The 13,936-nt window shown below is 44.1% G+C and overlaps 1 protein-coding gene across 1 annotated transcript; it reads left to right on the top strand.

Annotated features, from left to right (window-relative positions):
• Positions 1-292: 292 nt before the first annotated feature.
• Positions 293-13,068, top strand: SAP30L (SAP30 like). Its single transcript, XM_056516824.1, has 4 exons — positions 293-646; positions 7,451-7,573; positions 8,717-8,815; positions 12,548-13,068. The coding sequence occupies exons 1-4, from the start codon at positions 455-457 to the stop codon at positions 12,677-12,679; spliced, it is 546 nt and encodes a 181-aa protein (XP_056372799.1). The 5' UTR covers positions 293-454; the 3' UTR covers positions 12,680-13,068.
• Positions 13,069-13,936: the final 868 nt, after the last annotated feature.

Here is a 13,936-nt window from a genome sequence, read left to right as displayed (position 1 = left end):
CCCAAGCTAAACTTGTACAGTTCCTTTAAGTTCCCACATCTTTAGAATCAGTCTTTCTGGGGCTCCTATCACAGGACTACAAGTCACACAATGCCTCTCCAGCCTTAGCAGCAACTTCACCAAGTTTTACAAGCTCCACAGGTCGCCCCCTCCACTGCTGTGTACGGGCATCTGTATGTAAACGGATCAGGGGGCGGGGCTGTCCCCAATGCGCCCCGGCCGCTCATTGGTTAGCACTGTTACCAGGAAAGGGCGTGTCCACACCCGTTCCAACTGACAACAGCTTCCGCCAATAGTTTGCCGTCTAGTTAGCAGCAAACCCCGCCCCTCAGGCATCCGTGATGCCAGTGCGGGAGAGGGCGGGACTTCCGTTGTCAGGGTGCTGGCGGCTCGGTTGCTGCAGTGAGTCTGTGGCAGGCCCGGCATGTCCGGACGGTTTTTGTAGTGGACGAAGATGAACGGCTTCAGCACCGAGGAGGACAGCAGGGATGGGCCTCCCGCCCCGGCCGCTCCCTTCTTCGGGCAGACGTGTTGTCTGATAGACGGAGGGGAGCGCTGCGCCCGGCCGGCGGGGAACGCGTCATTCAGCAAGAGGGTTCAGAAGAGCATCTCCCAGAAGAAGTTGAAGCTGGACATAGACAAGAGCGTGAGTGCCCGGTACCATGTATAAAGTAATGTGCTGTATACTGTGATGTGCTGCTATATACTAGACATAGACAAGAGCGTGAGTGCCCGGTACCATGTATAAAGTAATGTGCTGTATACTGTGATGTGCTGCTATATACTAGACAGACAAGAGCGTGAGTGCCCTGTACCCTGTATAAAGTAATGTGCTGTATACTGTGATGTGCTGCTATATACTAGACAGACAAGAGCGTGAGTGCCCGGTACCCTGTATAAAGTAATGTGCTGTATACTGTGATGTGCTGCTATATACTAGACATAGACAAGAGCGTGAGTGCCCTGTACCCTGTATAAAGTAATGTGCTGTATACTGTGATGTGCTGCTATATACTAGACAGACAAGAGCGTGAGTGCCCGGTACCCTGTATAAAGTAATGTGCTGTATACTGTGATGTGCTGCTATATACTAGACATAGACAAGAGCGTGAGTGCCCGGTACCCTGTATAAAGTAATGTGCTGTATACTGTGATGTGCTGCTATATACTAGACATAAACAAGAGCGTGAGTGCCCGGAACCCTGTATAAAGTAATGTGCTGTATACTGTGATGTGCGGCTATATACTAGACAGACAAGAGCGTGAGTGCCCGGTACCATGTATAAAGTAATGTGCTGTATACTGTGATGTGCTGCTATATACTAGACATAGACAAGAGCGTGAGTGCCCGGTACCATGTATAAAGTAATGTGCTGTATACTGTGATGTGCTGCTATATACTAGACAGACAAGAGCGTGAGTGCCCTGTACCCTGTATAAAGTAATGTGCTGTATACTGTGATGTGCTGCTATATACTAGACAGACAAGAGCGTGAGTGCCCGGTACCCTGTATAAAGTAATGTGCTGTATACTGTGATGTGCTGCTATATACTAGACATAGACAAGAGCGTGAGTGCCCTGTACCCTGTATAAAGTAATGTGCTGTATACTGTGATGTGCTGCTATATACTAGACAGACAAGAGCGTGAGTGCCCGGTACCCTGTATAAAGTAATGTGCTGTATACTGTGATGTGCTGCTATATACTAGACATAGACAAGAGCGTGAGTGCCCGGTACCCTGTATAAAGTAATGTGCTGTATACTGTGATGTGCTGCTATATACTAGACATAAACAAGAGCGTGAGTGCCCGGAACCCTGTATAAAGTAATGTGCTGTATACTGTGATGTGCGGCTATATACTAGACAGACAAGAGCGTGAGTGCCCGGTACCATGTATAAAGTAATGTGCTGTATACTGTGATGTGCTGCTATATACTAGACAGACAAGAGCGTGAGTGCCCGGTACCCTGTATAAAGTAATGTGCTGTATACTGTGATGTGCTGCTATATACTAGACAGACAAGAGCGTGAGTGCCCGGTACCCTGTATAAAGTAATGTGCTGTATACTGTGATGTGCGGCTATATACTAGACAGACAAGAGCGTGAGTGCCCGGTACCATGTATAAAGTAATGTGCTGTATACTGTGATGTGCTGCTATATACTAGACAGACAAGAGCGTGAGTGCCCGGTACCATGTATAAAGTAATGTGCTGTATACTGTGATGTGCTGCTATATACTAGACAGACAAGAGCGTGAGTGCCCGGTACCCTGTATAAGGTAATGTGCTGTATACTGTGATGTTCTGCTATATATTAGACATAGACAAGAGCGTGAGTGCCCGGTACCATGTATAAAGTAATGTGCTGTATACTGTGATGTGCTGCTATATACTAGACAGACAAGAGCGTGAGTGCCCGGTACCCTGTATAAAGTAATGTGCTGTATACTGTGATGTGCTGCTATATATTAGACATAGACAAGAGCGTGAGTGCCCTGTACCCTGTATAAAGTAATGTGCTGTATACTGTGATGTGCTGCTATATACTAGACATAGACAAGAGCGTGAGTGCCCTGTACCCTGTATAAAGTAATGTGCTGTATACTGTGATGTGCTGCTATATACTAGACAGACAAGAGCGTGAGTGCCCTGTACCCTGTATAAAGTAATGTGCTGTATACTGTGATGTGCTGCTATATACTAAACAGACAAGAGCGTGAGTGCCCGGTACCATGTATAAAGTAATGTGCTGTATACTGTGATGTGCCGCTATATACTAGACAGACAAGAGCGTGAGTGCCCGAAACCCTGTATAAAGTAATGTGCTGCTATATACAAGGCATAGACAAGAGCGTGAGTGCCCGGTACCCTGTATAAAGTAATGTGCTGTATACTGTGATGTGCTGCTATATACTAGACAGACAAGAGCGTGAGTGCCCTGTACCCTGTATAAAGTAATGTGCTGTATACTGTGATGTGCTGCTATATACTAGACAGACAAGAGCGTGAGTGCCCGGTACCATGTATAAAGTAATGTGCTGTATACTGTGATGTGCCGCTATATACTAGACAGACAAGAGCGTGAGTGCCCGAAACCCTGTATAAAGTAATGTGCTGCTATATACAAGGCATAGACAAGAGCGTGAGTGCCCGGTACCCTGTATACTGTGATGTGCTGCTATATACTAAACAGACAAGAGCGTGAGTGCCCGGTACCATGTATAAAGTAATGTGCTGTATACTGTGATGTGCTGCTATATACTAGACAGACAAGAGCGTGAGTGCCCGGTACCCTGTATAAAGTAATGTGCTGTATACTGTGATGTGCTGCTATATACTAGACAGACAAGAGCGTGAGTGCCCGGTACCCTGTATAAAGTAATGTGCTGTATACTGTGATGTGCTGCTATATACTAGACAGACAAGAGCGTGAGTGCCCGGTACCCTGTATAAAGTAATGTGCTGTATACTGTGATGTGCTGCTATATACTAGACAGACAAGAGCGTGAGTGCCCGGTACCCTGTATAAAGTAATGTGCTGTATACTGTGATGTGCTGCTATATACTAGACATAGACAAGACCGTGAGTGCCCAGTACCCTGTATAAAGTAATGTGCTGTATACTGTGATGTGCTGCTATATACTAGACATAGACAAGAGCGTGAGTGCCCTGTACCCTGTATAAAGTAATGTGCTGTATACTGTGATGTGCTGCTATATACTAGACATAGACAAGACCGTGAGTGCCCAGTACTCTGTATAAAGTAATGTGCTGTATACTGTGATGTGCTGCTATATACTAGACATAGACAAGACCGTGAGTGCCCAGTACCCTGTATAAAGTAATGTGCTGTATACTGTGATGTGCTGCTATATACTAGACATAGACAAGAGCGTGAGTGCCCTGTACCCTGTATAAAGTAATGTGCTGTATACTGTGATGTGCTGCTATATACTAGACATAGACAAGAGCGTGAGTGCCCAGTACCCTGTATAAAGTAATGTGCTGTATACTGTGATGTGCTGCTATATACTAGACATAGACAAGAGCGTGAGTGCCCAGTACCGTGTATAAAGTAATGTGCTGTATACTGTGATGTGCTGCTATATACTAGACAGACAAGAGCGTGAGTGCCCTGTACCCTGTATAAAGTAATGTGCTGTATACTGTGATGTGCTGCTATATACTAAACAGACAAGAGCGTGAGTGCCCTGTACCCTGTGTAAAGTAATGTGCTGCTATATACTAGACATAGAAAAGAGCGTGAGTGCCCTGTACCCTGCATAAAGTAATGTGCTGTATACTGTGATGTGCTGTATACTGTGATGTGCTGCTATATACTAGACAGAGCGTGAGTGCCCGGTACCCTGTATAAAGTAATGTGCTGTATACTGTGATGTGCTGCTATATACTAGACATAGACAAGACCGTGAGTGCCCAGTACCCTGTATAAAGTAATGTGCTGTATACTGTGATGTGCTGCTATATACTAGACATAGACAAGAGCGTGAGTGCCCTGTACACTGTATAAAGGAATGTGCTTTATACAGTACTGTGATGTGCTGCTGTATACTAGACAAGAGCGTGAGTGCCCTGTACGCTGTATAAAGTAATGTGCTGCATACTGTGATGTGCTGCTGTATACTAGACATAGACAATAGCGTGAGTGCCCGGTACCCTGTATAAAGTAATATGCTGCTATATACAATATACTGTAATGTGCTGCCATGTACTGGACATCGACAAGGCCATAGATTTCCTGTACCCTGTATAAAGTATTCTGCTACCATATCATGGGCTTATACAACAGCGTAAGTACCCTGCATAAAGTAATATGCTGTTTTATATATTAGTGTTTTGCCACTAGTGTGCCTTCAGCTGTTGCAGAACTACTACTCTAAGGTCCTTTTCACACTGCCGTTGCGCCCTGTCGAGAACGGGCATTAGTCTTTTTTTTTTTTTTTCTTCTTCTTTCTTTTACTTTAACGTCTGTTCTCGTGACAGGGCACATCACTGTATGATATACTGCCACACACTATACTGGTGTACTATATACTGCCACACACACTATACTAGTGTACTATATACTGCCACACACACTATACTAGTGTACTATATACTGCCACACACTATACTGGTGTACTATATACTGCCACACACACTATACTGGTGTACTATATACTGCCACACACACTATACTGGTGTACTATATACTGCCACACACACTATACTAGTGTACTATATACTGCCACACACACTATACTGGTGCACTATATACTGCCACACACACTATACTGGTGCACTATATAAAAAAGTAGAACAATGTCCAGCACAAAGCACGATGCAAGATGGAATTTATTGTAGATACACACAGCAAACAGCAACACGGATCATGAAGTAGAGTGACGCGTTTCAGCAACCTTAGTCGCCTTAGTCATACTAAGGTATGACTAAGGCGACTAAGGTTGCTGAAACGCGTCACTCTACTCCATGATCCGTGTTGCTGTTTGCTGTGTGTATCTACAATAAATTCCATCTTGCATCGTGCTTTGTGCTGGACATTGTTCTACTTTTTCAATTGTTCGTCTACGTGGTGTCCGCACGAGTCCGCGCACTGAGGCGGCGGTGGAGAGCTGGATGATCTCTCTATTTCTAGTGTACTATATACTGCCACACACACTATACTAGTGTACTATATACTGCCACACACACTATACTAGTGTACTATATACTGCCACACACACTATACTAGTGTGCTATATACTGCCACACACACTATACTGGTGCGCTATATACTGCCACACACACTATACTGGTGCGCTATATACTGCCACACACACTATACTGGTGTGCTATATATTGCCACACACACTATACTGGTGCGCTATATACTGCCACACACACTATACTGGTGCGCTATATACTGCCACACACACTATACTGGTGCGCTATATACTGCCACACACACTATACTGGTGCGCTATATACTGCCACACACACTATACTGGTGCGCTATATACTGCCACACACACTATACTGGTGCGCTATATACTGCCACACACACTATACTGGTGCGCTATATACTGCCACACACACTATACTGGTGCGCTATATACTGCCACACGCTATACTGGTGCGCTATATACTGCCACACGCTATACTGGTGCGCTATATACTGCCACACGCTATACTGGTGCGCTATACTGGTGCGCTATATACTGCCACACGCTATACTGGTGCGCTATATACTGCCACACGCTATACTGGTGCGCTATATACTGCCACACGCTATACTGGTGCGCTATATACTGCCACACGCTATACTGGTGCGCTATATACTGCCACACGCTATACTGGTGCGCTATATACTGCCACACGCTATACTGGTGCGCTATATACTGCCACACGCTATACTGGTGCGCTATATACTGCCACACGCTATACTGGTGCGCTATATACTGCCACACGCTATACTGGTGCGCTATATACTGCCACACGCTATACTGGTGCGCTATATACTGCCACACGCTATACTGGTGTGCGCTATATACTGCCACACGCTATACTGGTGTGCGCTATATACTGCCACACGCTATACTGGTGTGCGCTATATACTGCCACACGCTATACTGGTGTGCGCTATATACTGCCACACGCTATACTGGTGTGCGCTATATACTGCCACACGCTATACTGGTGTGCGCTATATACTGCCACACGCTATACTGGTGTGCGCTATATACTGCCACACGCTATACTGGTGTGCGCTATATACTGCCACACGCTATACTGGTGTGCGCTATATACTGCCACACGCTATACTGGTGTGCGCTATATACTGCCACACACTACACATACTTGCCCTCATTTACTAAGAGTGTTGGGTTTTTATTAGTGTGGAATGTTGTTTCAGACTCGCAGGATTTTATTTACTATGTGGATTCACAGGTTGGGAACGTTCCGACTAGATTTTTCGTGGTTGGTATTTCCAGCAATTTATTCACAAGGTTTTGTGTGAATTTATTAGTAAACAGGTTGGGTTGTGAAAACACGCCACATCACTACAAACTGTATACTGTAATGCTGTGCTCTATATAATAATATGTACACATGACTTAATAAATACTACCACATACTGTTCACATGTTCTGTAGTATTATGTTCTGCCTACTGCCATAAACTACAGACTGTATACTATACACATCACTTTATACAATATTACCACACACTGTATAGGTACTGTGCTGTCATATGCTTCTACACTCTGTACTGTATATACTTCAGTATATAGGCTCCTATACCCTCATATTGTAGCATGTACACTTGTATTATCCAATGCTATTAGGAAAGGGAAAGCTGTGCTATGATTGGTTGCTTTCTGCAGTAGGGGGACTCTCGGATGAGTCATTTGTATTTACTTCCTATAATGTTCTTATCGTTCCTAGGTCCGACATCTTTACATTTGTGACTTTCACAAAAATTTTATCCAAAGTGTTCGGAATAAGAGGAAGCGGAAAACCAGCGATGATGGAGGTGACTCTCCAGAACACGATACAGATGTGCCAGAGGTAAGACACGTCCGCTTAGAGGTATAACACACTCAAGATAATCTGATCTTCCGGCAATTGGGCAGACACTGTTCAGCTTGTCTGCAGTGCCCCCACAGGGAAAATGAAGCATTACACGGCTGTGATTGAACTCTGTAGGTTGTCTGTGTAATAGAAGTATACTCTAGTTAAAGGACAACTGCAGTGGTAAACATTTATATATGCCCATGCCCGGGCCTCAAAAATAAACTCATACATACCTTCCTACGAGCCCCCGTTGGTCCGGCACAGGCCTCACGGTCCAGCGGTGCTAACCTCATTCCACCACCTGGGGACGGTGACGCCGCAGAGCTGTCAGCGTATCACCGGCCGTAGCGATGTCCCGCCCCGGCTGGTGATAGACTGAGCCCACTGTCATGTAAGAAGCCGGCCAGAGCTCCTTACATGACAGTGGGCTCAGCCTATCACCGACCGAGGCGGGACATCGCTACAGCCGGTGATACACCGATGGCTCTGCGGCGTCCCCATCCCGAGGAAGTGGAATGAAGTCAGCACTGCCGCACCGTGAGGCCTGTGCCGGACCAACGGGGGCTCGTAGGAAGGTATGTATGAGTTTATTTTTGGTTGAAATAATTTTTATTGGATTTCTTTATTTGAGAAATTTACAACAAAGGAAAGATTGGCCAAAGAAAACCACGTGGCCAAGGAACAATACATAACAAATATAACACAGTTATATAAATATTACTAAAGCAATCACTCAGCTGTATGTAGAAATATTAATTTGCAGAATAATGTCTTTGGATGTTGCGGATATTATAGACACATCCGGTAGATCATTATAGGTCATCTTGAAAAATAAAAACATCACATAAGCAATTTTAAAGTATTTTATAGTCATACCTATAACTCTGCAGCGAAGAATAGGATTTTTTCCTTACTAGATCCCGTTTATTTTTGAGGCCCGGGCATGGGAATATATGTGTACCACTGCAGTTGTCCTTTAACAGCTGAGGGTCCTGAATGGGGGCTTCCATCTCTGTTCTTATTAATAGGAATCAGATGTAGCCAGTACAGTTCAACTTTCAGCCTTCCTGCATAACCTTTGCTGGTTCTCTCCGGTCAGGTCCTGTAGTAACACGACTCCTCCCCCTTTATCTGCAGGTTGACCTTTTTCAGCTTCAAGTGAACACTCTGCGCAGGTACAAGAGGCATTACAAGCTGCAGACTCGTCCTGGCCTTAACAAGGCACAACTTGCAGAGGTAACAGTCCTAACGCCGACAGTCTCCACTGTGTGAGGTTCCCTGGAAAAACATTTGGATCAGCAGACCAGATTGTAATATGTAAATGGACACTGTCACTTTAAAAATCACATCATAGAGACCTATCAAAATGTTTCATTGGTTGCAGTCTGGCTGTTCAGAATTGTGTGTGACTGATACAGACTCCTAATGTAAGTCTATGGGGCTGTCTTGCTCTTGTGCACAGGAAGGGAAATGCTCGGGTCACTCATTCTAGTAATCTGTCAGGGTCTGAACACTCAGTCCCCAAGCGATCAAAACTTTTGACAAGTCTCTGCGACAATGTCAAACGTTTTTTAAATTGAGCGGCACACTTTAACCCCTTGGGGCCTGAGCCCATTTTGACCCTAAGGACCAGAGCATTTTTTGCACATCTGACCACTGTCACTTTATGCATTCATAACTCTGGGATGCTTGTACTTATGAATTTGATTCTGAGATAGTTTTTTTTTTTTTTTTTTTTATGTGACATATTCTACTTAATGTTTTTTAAATTTTTGTCGATACTTGCATCATTTCTTGGTGAAAAATTAAAAAATTTCATGAAAAATTAGAAAAATTTAGCATTTTTATAACTTTGAAGCTCTCTGCTTGTAAGGAAAATAGACATTCCAAATAAATTATACATTGATTCACATATACAATATGTTTACTTTATGTTTGGATCATATAGTTGACATGTTTATACTTTTTGAAGACATCAGAGGGCTTCAAAGTATAGCAGCAATTTTCAAGTGAATTTCAAAATCAGAATTTTTTTAGGGGCCAGTTCAGTTTTGAAGTGAATTTGAGGGTCTATGTTAGAAATACCCAATTAATAAAACTGCACCCTCGACGTATTCAAAATGACATTCAGAAAGTTTGTTAACCCTTTAGGTGTTTCACAGGAATAGCAGCAAAGTGGAGGCGAAAATTCAAAATCTTAATTTTTTTACACTAACATGGTCTTGTAGACCCATATTTTTTATTTTTACAAGGGGTAAAAGGAGAAGAAGCCCCCAAAATTTGTAAACAAATTTCTCTCGAGTAAGGAAATACGTAATGTGTGGATGTAAAGTGTTCTGTGGGTGCACTAGAGGGCTCAGAAGAGAAGGAGCGACAATGGAATTTTTGGAGAGAATTTTGCTACAAAGGTTTTTGGGGGGGGCATGTCTCATTTTGGAAGCCCCCATGGTGCCAGAACAGCGAAAAACACCCCGCTTGGCATACTATTTGGGAAACTACACCCTTAAAGGAACGTAACAAGTGGTACAGTGAGCCTTAACACCCCACAGGTGTTTGACGAATTTTCAATAAAGTTGGATGTGAAAATGAAACCTTTTTATTTTTTTTCACAAAAATGCTTATGTTGCCCCAAAATTTTCATTTTCACACTGGTTAATAGGTGAAAATGTCCCCCAAATTTGAAACCCCATTTCTCTTGAGTAAGGAAATATCTCATCTGTGGATGTAAAGTGCTCTTCGGGTGCACTAGAGGGCTCAGAAGAGAAGGAGCGACATTGGGCTATGGAAAGCGAATTTTGCTGAAATGTTTCTTGGGGGGCATGTCTCATTTAGGAAGCCCCCATGGTGCCAGAACAGCGAAAAACACCCCCCATGGCACACTCTTTGGGAAACTAAACCCCTCAGTGAATGTAATAAGGGGTGCAGTGAGCATTTACACCCCACTGGCGTTTGACAGATCTTTGTAACAGTGGGCCGTGCAAATGAAAAATTGTATTTTTCATTTTCACGGACCACTGTCAGACACCTGTGGGGTGTTAAGGCTCACTATACCCCTTGATACGTTCTGTCAGGGGTGTAGTTTCCAAAATGGGGTCACATGGGTAATTCTTTTTTTTGCGTTTGTCAGAACCGCTGTAACCAGCAACCACAGAGCATTTTACGTTTTGGGGGTCTTTTTTTTTTCTTTTACCTCTTATGAAATTAAAAGTATGGGGCAACACCAGCATGTTAGTGTAAAAAAAAAAAAAATACACTAAGAAGAGAAAAAAGCACTGCTATAATTTTTTTATTAGTATAATCCGATATCAATATACTGTGTGTACTGCTAACAAATAAATGCCAGACTGTGGATCAACATGGGTGGTGCTACACGCCGGCAAAACATATGGAATCCTTACACAAAATATAGAAAAGTTGCGGAGCAGCTCACCAGGTCCGATGTCTGTGGTTAGAGATGAAGCAACGCGGTCAGGCAGCAGGAGGACGGAGAGGCTGTGATGTTTCGGGGGAATCAGGCGTCGGGCCACAGCTGTATTGCACCGTTTGGTGCTTCATCAGGCCCCTATGACCTATATGGTCATAGGGGCCTGACGAAGCACCAAATGGTGCGATACGGCTGTGGCCCGACGCCTGATTCCTCCCGTAACATCACAGCCTCCCCGTCCTCCTGTTGCCTGACCTCGTTGCTTCATCTCTAACCACAGACATCGGACCCGGTGAGCTGCTCCGCAACTTTTCTCTTTTTTGTGTAAAGTAAAAAATAAAAGGTTTTTACACTAACATGCTGGTGTAGACCCCAACTTTACCTTTTCATAAGGGGTAAAAGGAGAAAAAGCCACCAAAAATTTGTAACGCAATTTCTCCCAAGTACAGAGATTCCCCATATGTGGCCCTAAACTGTTGCCTTGAAATACGACAGGGCTCTGAAGTGAGAGAGCGCCATGCGCATTTGAGGCCTAAATTAGGGATTTTCGTAGGGGTGTACCTGGATGCAAGCATTACACTTCCTCCTCCACCAAAAATACTGTACGTCAGTTTTCCCCAAACCGGGTGCCTCCAGCTGTTGCAAAACTCCCAACATGCCTGGACAGTCAGTGGCTGTCCGGCAATACTGGGAGTTATTTTGCAACAGCTGGAGGCTACGTTTTGGGAAAAACTGATGTACAAGACGTTTTTTATTTTTATTGGGGTGGGGCAACAGTGTAAGGGTGTAGTGTATATGTAGTGTTTTACTCTTTATTTATGGTTTAGTGTAGTGTTTTCAGGGTACATTCACACGGGCGCAGGTTTACAGTGAGTTTCCCACTGCAGCGGAAAATTTGCCGCATCTCAAACTTGAAGCGGGAAACTTGCTTTAAACCCTTCCTATGTGAATGTACCCTGTACATTCACATGGGGAGGGGGGGGGACGCAAAACTACAACTCCCAGCATGCACTGACAGATCGTGCATGCTTGGAGTTGTAGTTATGCAACAGCTAGAGGCACACTGGTTGGGATTGGGAAACACTGAGTTAGGTGGCAGACTACCGCAGTGTTTCCACACCACTGTCTGTTTCCTAACTCAGTGTTTCCCAACCCGTGTGCCTCCAGCTGATTGGAGAAATATTGAAAATTAAACCCTTCCCATTTTAATAGTCTAAGACAGCGTTTCCCAACCAGGGTGCCTCCAGCTGTTGCAAAACTACAACTCCCAGCATGCTCGGACAGCCTTTTGCTGTCCGAGCATGCTGGGAGTTGTAGTTTGGCAACAGCTAGAGCCCCCTGGTTGGGAAACGCTGGTCTAAGCGTATTATTATTCGGGCAGGTGAAAAAGTCAGCCGCCGAGTGAGGTTGTTCATGTGGCCCCCACCCAGTGCTAAAGCCGTGTTGTGGTTCCAGACAGGTCTGCAGACTAAAATACATTGTAAACATTTCTTTCTACATAACTTTTCCATGGTTTATTCATCTCTTTCTTCATTTTCTTCCAGACTGTGAGCCGGCACTTTCGTAACATTCCTGTAAATGAAAAAGAAACTCTGGCCTATTTCATCTACATGGTCAAAAGCAACCGGAGCCGCCTGGACCAGAAATCTGAAAGCAACAAACAGCTTGACGCATAGCCACAAAGACTTACGGCACCTCGGCAACAAACTGTGATTTGTACATAGGAAATGTGAATGCGGCCAGACCCACGCACCCTGTGCCATATGCCATCATCCTGGTCATTGGAAGCTAACGGTTGGCAAATAACATGGACAGTGACGATGGTGGCACTGCACATTGCATGAGACCAGAAAGGGTTTGGAGAGAAAAAGCCCCAGCCTCTTCTTACTGTATTATACCTGGGACAGAAGCCGCTCATGCCAGGAAGAGTAAGCTTTAGCCGGAGCCGGAGTAGCCCTCACTTGTAGACTTTTAACATTTGCACTCACAGATAGAAAATGAAGACGATATGGTCGGCACAGATCTGTGGTCATGTGGGATTTTACCTATATGTATGTGTGTGATTTTTTTATATATATATATATATAATATATATATATATATATATATATATATATATATATATATATATATATATATATATATATATATATATATATATATATATATATATATATATATATATATGATCTCTCTTTCGCTCGCTTGCTCTATGTATGTGTGTGAATATATATATATATATATATATATATATGATCTCTCTTTCGCTCGCTCTCTCTCTTTCGCTCGCTCTCTCTCTTTCGCTCGCTCTCTCTCTTTCGCTCGCTCTCTCTCTTTCGCTCGCTCTCTCTCTCTCTCTTTCGCTCGCTCTCGCTCGCTCGCTTTCTCTTTCGCTCGCTCTCTCTCTTTCGCTCGCTCTCTCTCTCTTTCGCTCGCTCTCTCTCTTTCGCTCGCTCTCTTTCGCTCGCTCGCTCGCTCTCTCTCTCGCACACACATACATATACATTAATTCCTCAGGCTACCTTGATTTACGGAGCTAGTGGATTTTTTTTTCTTTTGATCCTGCTATTGGTGGAACCCAGGGTCTCTAGATATGAATCATGTGACTTTTACCTATGCCAATCACCCTTTCTATTGTTCTGGGTCCCAGCTGTGTATAGAAGCAGTAGACAAGGAAAAAGTTGCTATAAAGAACTTGCCCGTACATCAGACCTCCTACCTAAATAACGAAGTATGATTGCATAGCATCAGAGCCGTATTGTATAGCATCAAAACTGCTATTTGGCTTAGGGCAGTGGTCTCAAACTGTGACCCTCCAGATGTTGCGAAACTTCAACTCCCAGCATGCCCGGACAGCCGTTGGCTGTGCGGGCACGCTGGGAGTTGAAGTTTTGCAACACCTGGAGGGCCACAGTTTGAGACCTCTGGCATAG

Source organism: Hyla sarda, chromosome 4 (assembly GCF_029499605.1).
Source record: "Hyla sarda isolate aHylSar1 chromosome 4, aHylSar1.hap1, whole genome shotgun sequence".
In the NCBI taxonomy this organism is placed as follows: Eukaryota; Metazoa; Chordata; class Amphibia; order Anura; family Hylidae; genus Hyla; species Hyla sarda.
This window is presented reverse-complemented; position numbering and strand designations above follow the sequence as displayed.

Coding starts and splice junctions, on each gene's coding strand:
- SAP30L (XM_056516824.1), top strand. CDS start 455: ATGAACGGCTTCAGCACCGAGGAGGACAGCAGGGATGGGCCTCCCGCC. Junction 647..7,450: donor AGCTGGACATAGACAAGAGC/GTGAGTGCCCGG, acceptor TATCGTTCCTAG/GTCCGACATCTTTACATTTG. Junction 8,816..12,547: donor ACAAGGCACAACTTGCAGAG/GTAACAGTCCTA, acceptor ATTTTCTTCCAG/ACTGTGAGCCGGCACTTTCG.